General features: G+C 42.5%; 1 protein-coding gene across 12 annotated transcripts in view; it reads right to left on the minus strand.

Moving 5' to 3' along the window:
• Positions 1–1,288: 1,288 nt before the first annotated feature.
• The window catches only part of MITF (melanocyte inducing transcription factor), a 99,279-nt gene continuing 83,316 nt past the window's right edge, over positions 1,289–17,251 (minus strand). For 6 of the 12 annotated variants that reach the window (XM_038149633.1, XM_038149638.1, XM_038149631.1 and 3 more), the window contains 5 exons: positions 12,069–12,186; positions 9,473–9,547; positions 8,374–8,449; positions 7,117–7,264; positions 1,289–5,048 (listed from right to left, as the gene is read on the minus strand). In XM_038149633.1, the coding sequence (XP_038005561.1) occupies positions 4,647–5,048; positions 7,117–7,264; positions 8,374–8,449; positions 9,473–9,547; positions 12,069–12,186 (819 nt within the window). In that variant the 3' untranslated portion in view covers positions 1,289–4,646. The remainder of the gene's footprint in view (positions 5,049–7,116; positions 7,265–8,373; positions 8,450–9,472; positions 9,548–12,068; positions 12,187–17,251) is intronic. The other 6 variants (XM_038149636.1, XM_038149632.1, XM_038149641.1 and 3 more) reach the window with 3 other exon arrangements.

Here is a 17,251-nt window from a genome sequence, read left to right on the forward strand (position 1 = left end):
ACACAAGCTTTTGCTCAAGTATCTTCTACGAAGGAGGAGTGGGACTGTTCAGCTGTAGTTCTAGCAAAGTCAGGCATTTTTTGTTGGGTTGGTTTTTAAATTGAGCTAGTAATTTTTAATCCAACTGAATTAGGTATTTTCTACTGTCATAGGTATCAGACTTTCAAGACACTGCTCAAATTCAGTACTCCTGCTTACACTCAGGGCTCAATCCCCCTGAGACAACACTCAATAACCCCCAGTGCTGCTGCAGCAAGACCCACAGAGAGCAGGAACTCAATGCTGTGAGCACAGGAAGCAAAAGGCTGTTGAAGAACAAGACCAGAAGGGATGAGAGCAACAGAGACAGAGAAATAATGAAGTTGGGAAGACACAACAAGACTGCAGCTGGTTCCTCACCAGCAGAAGCCAGGAGCAGCTGTTTGCACGTTGGCTGAGTGGAGGTTTGGGAAGAGTGAGCAGAGAGGGGACGGGGATCCTGCCATGCACAGGTCAGCTGGAGAAGGGGTGAGGCACTCCTGTGTAGGACTGCTGGGGACAGGTGACCTTGCAGGAGTGACAGCAAGGAAAAGGGGGGCAGGTACCCCGAGGCCTCACAGAGCCCAAGACCTCACACCTGATGAGCTCCAAGGGGCAGGGAGGGAGGGAGGCAAATGACAAGAGCCCATGGGAGGGGCTGTGCTAAATAAAACCCACCTGTTTTATTCCTTACTCTGGACCATAAGCTCTGGTTCCTTCCACTTTGGCATGGACCTGCAAAGCCCAGGTGGGGCCAGGTCTGCAGCTTCATCCCCCTGTGTGATTGCCACATGAACACAACTGGACAGCTCTGGTGGAACCAAGGAAGCCAACCAACACCAGGTCAGGGACATGGACACATCCATGGCCAAGGCACAGACACAGAAGCACTGCAGGGACTTCAAATGCACAGGAAAACAAGATCCACTCACATGGAAAACGAGTGACTTACACAGATGTATGTGAAAAACCAAATGCTTTAATCCATCTATCAAGAACAACAGTTCAAATTATTTCATTGGATACATTAATATTGATCCATAATTTACAGTGCTATGGACCATACACAAATTATTGCTGCAGTCAACAGCAGATGAATATCAACATTACAGTACCAAGCATCATAGCAAGAGGCAGTAATTAATGTCACTTTTTCAAGAAATATAGGTATTTATACTATTATCAACATCAGCTTCCCCCCCAGTGCATTTTATGTCAAACAACATAAATGTAAGTGCATTATTTTGTGCTTTGTGCTTTCCTTATGTACCTTCTTTTTGCTTTTACAGGTTGTAAGAGTTAAATATTGCTTTATAGGCCAAAAGCAGTAAGGAAGAACTTCATGGTACTCCGCACATCCCTGCCTGTTGCATGGCTTTGGCAAAGTGAGAATTGGTCATTTCCCCACCCACCTGCTCAGGGAAGCCACCGCTGCCCAGCGTCACACGCGTCACTGTCACCAGACCGGGCACAACTTCTGTCCATCTCACTCCACCAAGCCCATGCCAAACCATGCCTGCGGCTGCTGCCTCTGTCCCCTGCCACCAACCCCTCCAAAATGCCACAGCCACACCCTCCTCCATGCTCAAACGGGCAAAGGCACCTCCCATTAGCACCCACTGGGGGTCTGTGTCTCCCAGAGGTGTCCCCACTGCAGTGTCACCATTCCAAGGGTGGGCAGGCTCAGAGGAGGGCTGTAACCCAAGGAAACACGGGGGGAAGAGTGAGCAGGGCACAGCCAAGTTATGTGTTACCCCAGAAAACACAAGGTATAGGAGCACACAACACAGCTGCTGCAGCCACAGAGACTTCTGCCAGGGAATCCAGCTCTTGATGGAATGGTTGGCCTTGAATCCTAACTCACCTCCACGCAGCCAAAAATCAGAAGTCACGGCTGCCAGCGAGTACCAGTGGTTTCACATAAGCTTGAAAAATATTCATATACCACAGTCTAGACTTGAATTTCTGAATGCCCAGGGCAGGCACCAAACCAAAAGTCTCATTCAATACATTCAGTGGTTCTCAGTCACTACACTCCAGCATGCACACCCTGATTTGTTGTACCAACGCTGCAGAGCTGCCCAACTTTTTGAGGAAAGGCAACACTGCCCTGTGTTACAGCTACAACCATTTTTTACAGACTTTCCTACCTGTCACCCCAGCCAAACAGCAGCACCAGAAGCCTGTACCCCCACACTCAACTCAGAGCTATGGCACAGCTGCCTTGCAGGGACTGGGGGCATTTCCTGCCCCAGGACCATGGTGACCACAGCACATCCTGCAGCTTCCTGGGTCCTGCCTGGGCCAGAGCTTCTCTACCCTAGGAAAGACATATTCCCAAAAGCTGTCTGGGCTGAGGGGGAGAGGCATCATTACAACCCAACTCCAGCTCCTCCTTCAAGAACTATAAAAGAAAAAAAGCCACAACTCCGTGGTTGCATCAACACTAACACATCGCTGGCGGCTCAAGCGGGAAGGGAGGGCTGGACACAGCCACGGGAAGAGTGACAGGAACACAGACCCCGAGTTCCACAGCCCTGCAGAGCCCGAGCCCCCTGTGCTGGGAGCACAGGTGCCAGGCAGGGGACACCAGGAACCCTCACCATCCACACCAGGACCAGCGGTGCCAGGCAGGGGACACCAGGAGCCCTTGTCCCCCATGCCACAGCAGTGGTGCCGGGCAGGGAGCCCTCCTGGGGAAATGTCTGGGAGAGGGCTCAGCGCTGTGGGAACTCCCATCACTACCCCCAGCCACCCCGTCCTACCCAGTTCACATTTGGTTTCTGCACACCACCTGCTGAGCCCAAGGTTTCCTTGGAAAGCTGGCCAAACTGGCACTCAAGTTACTCACCGCTGCACTCATCCTATGTAATTTCCAGTGTAGCACAAAGGAGAAAGGGAAGCTCTGGTTTTCTAACCGTAGGCACCATGCTACACCTCAAGGCCCTACACACCACCACCCTAAAGCTCTGTCTACGCCACACTTCAGTCAGTGCTAGTCGAGGAAGACTACAACTAGAGTTTAAGGCACTTCATTCTGAACGAGCTACGCCTGCCAGTCAGCTGTAGGCTGCCGTGGAGAATTCCATTCCCTCCGTCTAGCTCGGAACACCACCTGTCACCTCCGTGGAACACCTAGGCTGGATATAATACAAGGAAAACTACCGTTATTGCATAGGACTACACTTGAGTAGATAATGCACCAAACTACTTTTACAACATGGTTGCATGTTAAAAATTAATAACGTTGTTATCAAGTAACAGTTATTTGCAGATACAGTAATTTACTTTTTTTTTTTTTGTTTTTTTTTTTTTATCTCTTATGTCAGCCCCAGTGCTGAAATAGAACACGAATTGCTCTAACGGGTATATTAACTACATAGTTATGTTTCCAAGCATATTACTACTTCTTTTCTGTATCACTAAAAATAAATATGTAAGTTCAGTTTCTCTACAGAGTTGTTTTATTACCTAATCTAATTTTTTACTCTACCTTAAATGCGTTTAAAAACATTTTCAAAGTGAGACTGTAATATACAAAATATTCTCAAAATCTCTCTTAAAACACAGAACCCTGCATAAAAGCTTCCTTTCAAGTGTTTACAAAGAACGCAGAAAACTTCCAATGAGTTTTAAAAATGTCAAAAAATCGCTGCAATATTAAGAGGCAAAAATCTTACAAATGAAATACAAATAAATTTAAAACAAAAAGTTGAGGATAACTAAGGAATCCATGCAAATCAAAAGAAACTGTACAATGCAATTTTAAAAAAAAATAAAGCCAATTAGATATGTACAACATAATGTGCCCAGCTGATAATATGCATAATTTTTTTTTGTCCAAAGAGTGTATCCCAACTTACAGTGCTCCTGCTTGGTTTGCCATTGGCAAAGCCACCTATGTGTGTCACAAAACAAAATAAAAATTTAAGAGGAAAAACTTGAACCATGATCAAAAGGAAAACCCAAATCAGCTCAGAGTAAAATTAAACAACACTCTGAGACACTCACGTCTCCCTGCAGTTTCAGCAACAGCATTTTATATCACAATCAACACAATCAAGATGTCTTAACACTTGGGTTTAGTTTCTTTTCTGAGTGAAGTCAGGTGGGTATTTTCCCTAAACACTTGTCATGTAAGACCAACATTTGAGGGACACTGTATCTTTAAGGCAGCACTATTCAATTAATACAATTACAAATTGGACTTTTTTGTTTTTGTTGTTGTTTCTTTACATTCTTAAACTTTACATTTTGTTTCCAAGTAAATAGGTTGCATTTACAATCCTACAATTGCCCCCTCCCCCCCAGTAGAAACAGACTCTTCATCTGTAATTCTATTGCTTTGAGTAGATTTGACCAGTTCATAGTTCTTGGCGAATCCAGTTCACAGATTCTGTACATATGCTGTACAATATTTTGGAGGCATTGGTAGTTTTAAAATAGAATATACAAGTTTCTTCACAAAAATTCTAAAAAAAATTCTCTATATATAATATATACACACACGCACACACACTGATGAAGCACAAGGGGAAAAAAAAATCAAAAAAATTCTACAAAAGGTAAATTATTTCATCTACTGATCAAAGAACCAAAGCAGTTTATGAAAGGTGTGCCAACAGATGCTAACAAGCATGGTCAGTGTCCTCCATGCTCACGCTGCTCCGCCTGCTACTCGTCTTTGATGCCCCAGGAGACACGGAGGAGAGCAGGGGGTCAGTCACTCCCACGGGGGACAGGGTATCGTCCATCAGGATGTCTTCCAGTTTGGATCCCATTTTGGCAGGAACTCCGTAGGTGCCAGCTGGTTCAGTCACGTTTCCCAGGTTGTCACTGAAGGTGATGGTGCCGTCAGTGAGGTCCAGGGTGGTGGTGCAGGACAGGTCTGTGTGGTGTGGCATCATGTCTTGGCTGCAGTTGTCCAGCACAGGCTCCTGTTTGATGACCCTGTTGACCATGTCAGGGGAGCAAAGGCCTGTGGATGGGACAAGGGACAGTCCGTGTGCCCGGGCTTGCATCTCAAGTTCCTGTGAAGGAGAATAAGGGGCAAATTAAAAGAAAATCTGGAAATAAAATCTGTCGTCTTATGCTCGTCTCGCAGCTTCCAGTTCCCTTCTCCTGTACACGTCTCCTCCCTTTCCCATAGTGACAAGTGCTTGTACCTTGCACACTGCAGCCCTGCAGATTTTCACCTGAACAGCAGAGTCTTGAAGAGGTGGGTGAACACCATCCCACACAGGCCCTTCACACTCCTCCTCAGCACCTACACCAGACCCAAAACCCAGCACCCTGCAGCACAGACATGTTCCCCTGAGGCTTCTTCTCAAACCAGTGCCAGGATAGGCAGGTTTGGCATCAGGTAGGGTGAGGAAAACATATAAAAATAGGGGAAAAAAAAAAGAACTAGCAGAAGCATGTGTTTTTAGTAATTTTTTAAAAGTTATATGTGAAGGCACAGCATGTCTATGTGATCCTTATCAATCCCTGCTGAGATTCTGGAGGGGACATTTCTAACACTACAAGTCTGGCAGAGCTGCAAGAGGTCAATCAAAACTGAGCAACAACACTGTTCCTGTGCAAAAAAATCACAAGGAAGGTTTCAGACTTCACACAGAGCCAGGACTCTTCAAATTTCCATGAAAAGTTTAAATCCCACCTTCACATTTCATCATACAGAAATGCTCTCTCACAAATACATCGGCAGAAGAGATGTTTCGCTCCTACTTCTGCATTATACTAGGTAATCACAATCTCTGTTGTGATTGTGCTGTTTCTGGATATTCCTGTCACTGAGGCTGATTATTACCCTTTTCCATCATTTCCAGGCTAAAACAAGCTTGTAATGGCACACTGCAAGATCAGAGGAGAAGGTGGAATGAGCAAGCACTTCTTCCATCAGCTAACGTGCCAGAACCAGGAGTTCCTTATTCCATGATTAATCAGAATCAACACAAAAAGGGAAAATACACACTTGAGGTTATTTGCTGCCAGATGTATTGCCCGTTATTCAGGGGTCTTGGTTTTATGGTATTTCGATTGAAGGAGCCAGAGCAGATGGGTAATACAAAGCAAGATGAAAGATGTTTAAGAAGTGATCTCACTTAGCTTTGAAACACCACTGCTTGATGCTGCTCTGCAGAAGGCTCGTGTGTTTTTATCATCTCAATGTAGCAGCACATTGCTCAACCAAGTACAAAACTGCACTGAGGCTCAGCTTGACCTGTTCTATTTTAAAGCTGTTTACTTCCACACTTGACTCTCAGGTATTTGCAGCTTCATTATCTCCCTGGTGGATTAGCTGGGCTGTTAAGGGGTCTGCTGGCAGGCTGCAGCTGCATGCAGAGCTCAGCTGTTCGTGCTGCAGGGGAGCAGCAACACGAGGGTACCTGGGATATCACTGTCTCCATGTTAGGTGTCCCTACACCCAGTTCTGGTACATTTCTTTAATTACCCTTCTATGGAGAGGAGTGGCTATCCAGAAAAAAAAAAAACATGTTGGCATCAAGGTTAAGGTTTGTTATCCAGCTTGAGGTGAAGACAAAGGAACTAGTTAGAAAAATGAAGTTTTCACCCTTAAATTTCTATGTAGCTCAGAACACTGGGAACCTGGGTGAATCTAACAAGGCAACAACCCACAGAGAAAACATATTCATGCCACCTACTGCTTTTCAGTGCTGAGAACTGTTGTACAGTCCTACAGACTGCAAGCAGCAGGGAAGACTCCCAAAGAGCTGAACTTAATTTTGTGACTATCAACAACTACATGACACAAGAAGTCCCAATGCCATAGGCCTGGCAAACAGAAGAATATATTACCATATAAATCTTTCTGATGGTATGGTTTGGAACTAGCGTTGGCCATGGCAGAACAAAAACAGACCAGTCATAAGTGCTTTTACTAGAGAGTTAGGATTCTATTTTTTTTAAGATATCTTTGGCTTTTTCTAGGAAAATCTCTGCAGGCATCTCAGCACTGCCCACCAGTAATTTAAACCCTGGTTCCTTCTAATTCACACCCCACAAGCCACCACAATTTGCAATCACATGCTGCAACACCAAGAGCATTTGCAGAGCGTTTTGCATTTCTCAGCAAACCTGTATTCTGAGCAGCAGGTGCCTGTTGGCATGTTCCAGCTTCTTCTGCCTGTTCTCCAGCTCCTTGGTGCGCTGCTGTTCCCTCTGCAGCTTGCGGATGTAATCCACCGACGCCTTCAGGATCGTCCCCTTGTTCCAGCGCATGTCACTTTGGAACGACACAAAAGGACAAGGTAAGGCTCTGTTTCACAGCTGCTCCCTTCACACCTGTACCTGTGACTGCACCTTATCCACACATAACACCCAGCTGCTATTTATTGTGAGGCTGCGGAGACAGAAGGCGTTTGCAGCTCACTAGAGGGGGCTGGAGCACAGCCCTTGGGAAGCACGTTTGCTTCAGAGAGAGAGAGAGAGAGAGGCTGCTGCATCACCATCTCCTCACATCATCTCACTTTCTCTAAATAGCCAAAAAACATCTTGCTGCTGACTGTCAGCGCAAAGATCACCTGTCCTGGAGGTTGGTACTGAGACATGTTGTCTTGCTGGCCTTGGAGGAGGCTGTAGAGCCTCTCTGCAGAGTAGCTGTGAAGTTGTTCCCTGAGCAAGTGCCTCAAAATACTGGAAAATCTCCCCAAAATCATCACGGGGCATTGATTCAGATTTAAGTGGACTTTCAAACTCCAGAGCAAGGAAGGTTCCTTGCTACTGAATCAATACTGAGTAAGTGTAAATACAAGCTAAAAGCAGCAAAATCATTGCAGAATTATCACAAAGAACATCTGGGAAAAATCACTGTAGAATTATCACAAAGAACATCTAGGAAATTACAGCAAACAATGACAAATTATCAGTGAACAAGCACAGAGTTATGCTCTTTATTTTCCCCCTTGTTTTCCATTAGAGGGAAGGGGAATGGATGGCTTCCCAGATAAACTGCCCTCCATTTTCACTGAAACAGGGACCAGTTCTGTCTTGCAAAGCTGTAACATCTAATTAATTAAAAGAATCATTTAGCAAGACATGCAGCCATCTAAGCAGCCAGGTCAGCATGAGGTTTCCCATCCTCACAACTCTGGTAAGGCAGTCAGGCACTCCCAGCACCAAGCCCAGCTTTGAGACAAAAATCATCTAATTAATACAAACACAAGCAGGTTCCAAAAGGGGAAAAATGAACCCCTCAAAAAATCTTCAAAAAATATAATGGAACCTTTCAAGCATTTCTGCTGTCACAGAGTGCTGAGAGCAAGTAGAAAACAAGAATTTTGGGGGTTTTTCACCTCCTCCCTCCCACAGTCTCCCGGGGTGTGTTGTACTTACGGGTCATTTGACTTGGGTATCAAGGTGCCCAGTTCTTTTATACGATCATTAATATTAAATCTTCTTCTTCTTTCAACTTCAGGAAAAACAGCACGAATGTTACAAGTAATATTCACACTTAAACACAACTTATCAAGTGTTTTATCAAAGATTTCTTCAAGCACTACTGAAATGTTTGCCTGAAGCTTAAAATCCAGTGATAATTTATTTTGCTCTCCTACACACGGGCACACTAAGACAGAAGTTCTGTCTACACTGTAAATTTTGGGACAGCAGAGTTTAACTGAGACTAAAAATCAGAATGATTGAGAAGCAAACATTTTTCTAAGGATAAGGAACACAGACAAATTCAGATAAAAATATTTAGATGCTCAAGGAAATCCCAAGACAGAAAAAATGACAAAAGGCACAGCCTCTTTTTTCAAGTAGTCTTCCATGTGCAACACTTTGAGGATCCAAAAGTCAAATTTAAATACCAATTTTCCTGCATTACCTTTTCATGCTATGGAAAAGGCTTCTGAGTGGCTCAAGGCATGAAACAGTTCATTTTTTCTACTACTATAAAGTATAAAAAAGAAAAGTTATGGATCCTTTATTAAGTCACAAGATGCTCATTATTTTAAAACAATTTTTTTTTCCAAATTTTTTTTATTTTATTTTTTTCAAATTTGGAAATATGAGCTCCTTTCAAAAATGAAATTTATAAAATTGCCATACTGAGTACCCATTTGTTGTTTAAAGTCACAAATTAACCAGATATTTAATATTTTTTAAAAAATTAAAATTGAAAAACCAAAATTGTGCAAGGTGAATTTGTTAAAAGCAAGTGGGTCACATGCTGAACCCAGCAATTCCATTGATAACAATCAGCCATTCACTTGGTTTATTGAAAATTAATAGAGTTAAAATTCAATAGTAGATATATTTAAGGACACATTTCACAAGAATTTGAGATATTTGATCTATGGGCATCACACAATGATCTAGTGCTTTATGCTGCATGCAGTACCTCATCCAGATTTAAAACATCAGTATTTGAACATTTAATACCCAAAATCACTCAGAGAATTGGTGCAAAATGTGAGGAACCAAAACTTACTCAAGTTGTGATTGTCTTTCTTTTGCCTCTCCTTAGCCAACGCTCTCGCTTCTGACTCTGTAGGAAAAATACATGCTGTGCATGTGAATGAGGTAATTAGAATTAAAACAATTCCATCACAGCCTTGCAGCCTGTGAAATGTCTGCACAGGAAGCCTGCTGGATATTTGTCACGCCAATCATTACCCCCATTCCAAGGAGCAAAAAGGGCTTGTGGATGCCAAAACACAAGGCTGGGACTGAGCTTCACCTCTGCACCTGTGGAGCATCTCTTCCCACACTTCCCAGAGTGACTCCCAGGATGGGAATGTTACCCACGGAGGCCCTGACTCAGCAAGGGATCCGAGGAAAACCAAGTGCTGAAATCCAGCATACCTTCTCCTAGGTGTATCCCACGGGAGCTGAGTCACAGGAACAGCATGCTCAGGGCACTGCTGCCTGCTCAGGATGTGACACAGGCTCTGCTCACCCAAATTAAGGCTACATCCTTCTGTGGCACGTGCACACACACCACCACAGCACTCAAGGGATCACTTAAGTGACCTGTTAAGAATAGTGTATTTTCCAGCTACACTAACTGTTTCTATTATATGAAGAAAAAAAAAAAAAAAAGTGAAAAATTCAACACCTTTCTTAGCAATAAAGTTGGAAAACAATGGTTCTTGCTTTGGGAAAAGCAAAAATGAAAGTAATGGCAGTCATGTTGCACAGAACTTGTCTCCTCAACTCAGAACTCCCTTCACTTTGCTCAACACAATTATTACCTATTTTTTATTATTATATTATTATTGTTATTATATTATATAATAATAATATAATTATTAACTTTAGCATTCAATAGTTCAGGCAACAGCACAACTAAATTTCTTCTTTTCAGTTCTCATTTGGTCTTAAGCTTCTCAAGCAATTTCACGTATTTTATCTCTGCTCTACCCCTTTGCATTTTTTTAAAAGGTGAGGTCATGAATCCTTTCCCCATTGCATTCAAATCCCCAAACCAGCAAGCACTTTGCAGTTCCACAGTAAGTCAGTGAGGAGCAATGAGTGTATCACCTTTTATCACACATTCCATTGAAAACAATCCCTCACTGTAGACAGTAAGTTTCTTTCCTGCATTACTTTATTTTGATCAGAAAAAGACTCATCTAAATGAATTCTGTGTACAGGTAAGTGTAGTGTATAAACACTAAACTTATTTCAGTTCTGTTTTGATGTATTTGATGTATTGAGGACTTCCATAAGACCACTTCGCTCACAATTTCCCCTCTCTTTCTGCCTTCTTGGCCTGAAGTCTAACACAAGCACCTGCAGCAAATCCATCAGTCTGCACATCCAAGTTGGGCTGAGTTTGCAGCCTACAGCCCCTGGAACTTTCTATACTTGGGGCAACAAAACTGCCTGTAATGCAGGACTTGGAGCAGCTCTCCTCCCTTCCCACCCCCCTCTTAGACAGTTCCTTCTCTACAAGCTTTGCTTTTTTCTAGCAGCCACAAATCATTATGTGCTCTGTGTGTCTTTTTTTTGGTGCTCAGTTCAAATTCTGTGCTGTCCTATAAATGCAAATATCTGCTGGCTCAGAGAGGTGGCATTTCCTCCTGGCCTATTAAAACTGCTCTGCTTAAATTAATTTCTGCCCAGAACCTGCTTTGCAACTGAGTCAGCCTGTGAGTTTTCACAACAGAAACTCAGAAAGATGACAGACAAAAAAGAAACCAGGCCCCTACCCTACTGCATGGTCAGTGACTCTCTGCTGGGCTTAAGAACAGGCATTTCTGGGCATTAATATAATTTTGCCATCAGTTCTAGAGTGGATCTCCATTTGTTCAGCCTACAGACAATCATACCTTGTGTATGTTCCCTATGTGTGCTAATATCCTTCCAAGTGAGCAGAAATAAAACATGCCTGCGAATATGAAACTTATTATTTGCTTCAAACTATCTTGGCTCCTGTACACATGTGCTTGAGAAAAAGAGGTTTTGAGTGTCCCACTCCTCTGCCCCTGCCTCCCACAGCTTGTTCAGAGCATTGCTGCAGGAACTAGCATAAGATTTTAAGGAACATTTCATTTTCATCTTAATTTGGTGATGCATATTCATGGAATCATAGAATGGCTTGGGTAGGAAGGGACCTTAAAGATCATTAAATTCCAATCCCCCAAGTGCCTAATTTTACATTTTAAAGGATCTACATGCCCAGACTTCACATCATAACAGGTTATTTGTTCATTACTGCCCTCTCATACTGAAGTAAAGTCCCAGTGTGTATCATTCCTCGGCATGAATCCCCAGAGATTCCAGATGTGAAGTTGTTAAAGTTTGATGTTGATAGGGCAAACAGTAAGCCCAAACTAGAAAACAGCCCTGGAAAAGATGGATGGAAGTTTCCTGGAACACAAGACAGTGCAGGTGTGACTGTAACAATTAAGGACTTTACATGAACTTGTGAGAGTGAACACACATGCACCCACACATGAACACAGGCTGAAAGTAACTGTTCACCCATATATTCTTTCTCATAACAGAAATTATTCACCTGAATATATCACCTGAATTCAAATAATACTATTATTCCAAGGTGGTATTTTAGATGTATTTACCTGTGAGCTCCCTTTTTATATTAGGAAGATTAGCTGGACATGAATTGCTGATGTTTAGTCCTGGAGGAGGCATGCTTTGGTTGCCATAAAGGTCAATCAAATTGCCAGACACAGGCAACTGGAAAAGACAAACAAGGAAAAGGATCATTTGATTTGCCTTTATGAATGCCTTTGTACAGAAGAACAGAGACAGGATACGCTAAGTAATCTGTGCTCTTTTCCATGTGCAAACAGAGCCTGCAAGAAGGTCAGCAAAATCCACAGATATTCATGGGCACGAGGGATAAAACATCTACACTGGGAAAATTCTGTTCTCTCTCCTCAAAAGTATGCAGATTTAAAATATTAAGACGTAATAGAAGAGGTAAATGCTGATGATATTGCTGCACTGTTGCTCCTTATTTTTCACTAAAACTATTAGATCTATATCCCTTAAATCTGAAAGAGCCTACAGAACTCTCCCAGAAAAACCCCCCACTTTTTCCAGGGATACGTGAGTGGAAGCACTTTGCAAGTTGTCACATGCTGGAAGAAGAACACTGTATTAATTAATCACATTTTTCATGTGATTTGAAAGCTACCTACACAGAAAACATTTCAGTTTACTTTGTTTTTTTCCTTACATAACAAGAACACACACCAGTAGGAGGAAGATTATTTTTACAGTAAGTTTCCTCAATTACTTGTTCACTCTGCTGTGTTTATTTAGGTATTTAAACAAGTAGATTTATGCAGAAATAGGACAGTATTTCAACAAGATCTACCAAAGCTATCCCTTTATATTGAAACATATTCAAAGAAGCTTGCAATTATCCTGAGTGGATTATTTTACCCGTCTCTTATTTGGTTTTGAAAAGACAGGTATAAAACACTCAGGTATCTTATCTGAGTAACAACACTAATCATCACTGCTGCAAAGAAAACCAATCCCTCCAAGACACTGATCCTGCAGAGATTAGAGTAGGTATTAACTTTACACCCATGTAAATAATGCTGGTGAATACAATGCAGTGAGTCACAGCCAGGACTATTAAACTCCTACTGATGGGCCTTGCCAGACTGGGACCTAAGAAAATTTCTCTGCCATATGGAAGCAGATTAAACAGGAGTGGATATGTAAAGTACCACCAGCTAGAAGCCATGCTGATAGTTGTTGAGAACAGATAATGGCCAACTACAAAACCAAAGTCCCCCGAGTCAAACTTGAAGAGAGAGAGGAATAAATGTAACTGAATTCTCACTATGAGTCAGCCTTATTGAAAAAGAAAAAAGGAAAAAAATGAAGATCTCATAGTGCTGCTTAGGTCACAGCTGCGCTGGTTGTGACCTGCCCACATTAGTGCCAGGATGACCACTCAATCTCACTGCTCTACAAGACTGACCCTTGTGTCTTTGGGTCTGCCAAACACATCCCTGACACCGACACAGCAAGAGCGTCACACACCCTTCTGACTTGGATGTGCTTGAACTATTCATGCTCCTAAGCATGGGGAGAGCACAAAGACCTTGTTTATAGCCCAAGGACTTGAAGTTCATAATGAGACATGTGAAATCTAATTAGGAACTTCAGGGAATTTAGAAATAAAAAAGATTTTTTGTTAGAAATCTCAAAACTGACATCTCAAAGCCTGGGTAAAGCAGCCAGGTTGTAACGAAACATGGAGAACACGGAGCTGCTTTCCTTACTGCAACATGGACCCTGATTGTTACAACAGTTTGTGATTGATTTTCTTTTCCCTAAAGATGTCAAACACTGAGCCAGATTTCCATGTCAATAAACAGGACCAGTGTGAGCAATGATCACAAAAGGGGACAGAGAAGACAGGCAGCAACTGCTGAATATGCACATGGGCATGGCTGCTAAAGCTGTCCACAGGAATGCTTATCTGAGAATTTCACATTAGGGGGAGGAAGATGCCAACCATCTCCACTTAAATCAGTGATCCATGAACTGAACAACTCCTTTCTTTGACCACTTTCCCCAGCATCCAAACTCCACAGGTCAAAGCTTGAACTGTAACATTTTCCTACACATGGTCCATGCTCAGTATGAGTCCCTGAGAGGCCTTTTCTCCAGGATGGCTGCAGGTAACATCTCTGGGACTAACTTACACTAATTCCTTTCCAAAAACATAAAGTGCATGCAACACTCTGGGCCATGTCCCATAAAATACCTGCAGCTAAAGATAAGTTAAAATTGAGGCACATCCTCAGTTCACAATTTTATAACAGCTCCCAGAAGAATAAAATCAGTTGACTAAGGTAAACCAAATAATCATTAGTGCAGGGTTTAGGGAACTGGGAAAGGGCAGAGTACCCCTGTGCTAAGGGCATTGGTTTGAGATGCACAAGACAGCAGTGTGGTGAGCACACAAAAGCAGCCATTAGACTTAAATGGGGCAAAAAAAGCCCAAAAGGAGTTTATTATGTGCCTATTGCAGTGACACCTGGGCACTTATTTCAATTGTTTCTTATTTGAAGAAACTGGAAAAAATACACATTGCTGGCAAACATTTTGGCTCTAAAACAGTTGAGCCTTTCACCACCATCCTCAAGTACAAGATGGGAAAATGTCAAAACTTCCACAGCCATTTCACAGGGAATCTGGAATCTCAAACTTGAGAAAGACATGGAATTTTCTGGAGCTAAGGAAGCTCCTTCCCTGTCTTCTTCAAATTCTAGCATGTTTCCAACCTAAATATGGTTTTCCTTACAGCTTTCTTAGCTATTTCTGGCTAAGAAGGAATTTAAATGCAGCATCAGCCAGATCATCCACCTTTACTCTTCCAAAAAGTAAATGAAGGAAGGGTGGCTTATGCCAGGTTTAGCATGTTATCTTCATCGAAACAGCATGGTTGAAAATGCTTTCACTTGGGAGATTTCATATTTCAAGGTCCTGGCATCACAAACTGCACAAACACCAAGTAAAACAAATTAAAATCTTCCTAGCACTTGGCATCTGCTTCTTTTTTTTTTTCCTAATAATGGCTTTTATATAACAGAAATTTGAAATATGGTAATTATGACTGCAGATTCATCATAGTGTACATTCATGGGAGTCTGAGGCTTTCATTTCTCCTCCACTAGTCCAACAAAACAAGCACCCACATTCTGTCTAAAATCACTGAGACATCAGCTGTGTGATCAACAAGGCTGTTTCTAAGGTACCAGTAACACTGGATGGGCTCTGCACCCCAGAATGTATTGGGATGTTCCCTGACCTACAAGCAGCAGCCCCTGTAACAAAACTCCTCTACTGTGTAGTTTAAATTCCAGAAGAAAACCACATTTAGAAGTGGAGCTGTACCTATTCACAGAGCTTTCCACACCAGGCTCTGGCTGGAGTTGATTAGCTGGATGAATTAATTGTTATCTCCACGAGAGCACTTTACACAGTACTCAGTAATTCAATCACCAGGTGACATCTAGGCAGAAAACCTTCTCTACAAACTAGTTACCATCTTGTGATACTTTCCACCACAGATATTATTGCACTCCCACAAGCAGTTGACTGCAATGGGCCATTTTCAATTCAAGGTACTTGGAAACTCCCTTAGCTCACCCTGCACAGAAATCTCTGATTTTGCTTATCAATTAAGTACTGTTACCAACTGTAACAAACTGGTCCTTTTGTTCTTTGTTGGTTATGGAACAACAACTGCCTTTGTCACAGACTCAGCATGGCTATTTATAGCCTGTGTCTCTTTAGAGACCATTTCCTCTCTTGATTTCTCCTACCTCGACTTAGCTCAGTCTGTAGGCATTAATTCCCTATTAATAAAATGATGTATGTTTTAAGAGCTAGGCCCTGTCCCAAAAGAAAAGTGTCTGGCTTGGTTTTTTCCCCTAAACCAATTGTTGAGAAACATGGTTCAATTTCCCTCTCTTCAGGATTGGTACTAGGCTGATTCAGAGACTTAAATATGCTTTTTTTCCTCCATTTATTTAAACTTATCAGTAAAGAATTCTTAATTTCACTGTTTCATATCCTTATTTTTCAGACTTCACCACACAGAGTGGGATAATTCTGAAATTCCACAGTAAATGTGGATCAAGCAGTCTTTACAAGCCTTCCTGCCATGCAGCAAGCACAGCAAAGCACAGGAGGGATGCAGACTACCCTAAACAATGACTACAGGGGCTCCTTGCACCAAAAGAGGGCAGAGTATCCTTCTATCCCTGTCTGGAAGCAAAGAGCCACTCTGGGGTCCCTCTGAAACAAGAAAAGAAGAACAGCATAAAGATATTCAAGCCCCTTCTGAATTCATGTGTCCCAATCCAATGGAACTTCAGAGAAAGGACTCCAGGAGAACCTCATCCCTCAATGAAAAAAAAAAAGATAAATTGAAAAATAGATTAACTTTTTGAAAGCTATCTTTTGTCAGCTTCTTGAGGTTTTCTCTCAAATTCCAGGACAGCTGCACTTTGCAAGTCATCTTAGATTAAAGGCAAATTTATTCTCTCCAGCAGGACCGTGCAGCTATTTCCCTGTGTGCTCAAAGGGCACCATTTAGAAAGGGAAGCTGGTGGGCCGCCTCCTGCGTCATCCACCACATCTCTGAGAGGGCTGTGGGAATCTGTGGGAGCACAGGACCAGGTTAACATGACATCAGACAACTACTGTCAGCAAATGCAAACCTATGCCACAAAATCAATGCTCTGTGGTAAGCTGTAAATTTTGGCACCAGATGAAACAGAAACAGACGCCAGCACTGGCAGACATCTACTCAGCCAGATCTAACAGCACTTAAGCCTAAGGCAAAAAATTCACTGGAGCTACCCTCCACAGAAGATCAAAATCAGATTATGCCAGAAGTATGATTATATTAATTCTGAAAGCAATGTGAACCAAACCAAAAGAGCCACTTGGAGGACACCTGTGCTTTCCCTCAGTGCTTTCAGCACCTCTGTGCTCCTGGCTTTTATCACAGTTTCCCACGTCCCCTGCCTTGTTCAGTTTTCAACCTTCCTTCCCTTTTGTTTGTTTGGAAGATTGCTTTTTAGATTTTTTTTCCTCCTGCTAAATTTTGTAACATCTTTGCTGATGTCTAGCTGGGGACTTCTCCCCAGCTGAAATCAGGCAGAGATAAAGCTGTGATGTTAGAAATAACAGAAAGTGTCTCTGGATAGGGATGCAAACACACGGCAGACAATTTCTGACTTGAATATGACAACATTCAGGA

This window comes from Motacilla alba, chromosome 12 (genome assembly GCF_015832195.1).
Source record: "Motacilla alba alba isolate MOTALB_02 chromosome 12, Motacilla_alba_V1.0_pri, whole genome shotgun sequence".
Taxonomy (NCBI): domain Eukaryota; kingdom Metazoa; phylum Chordata; class Aves; order Passeriformes; family Motacillidae; genus Motacilla; species Motacilla alba.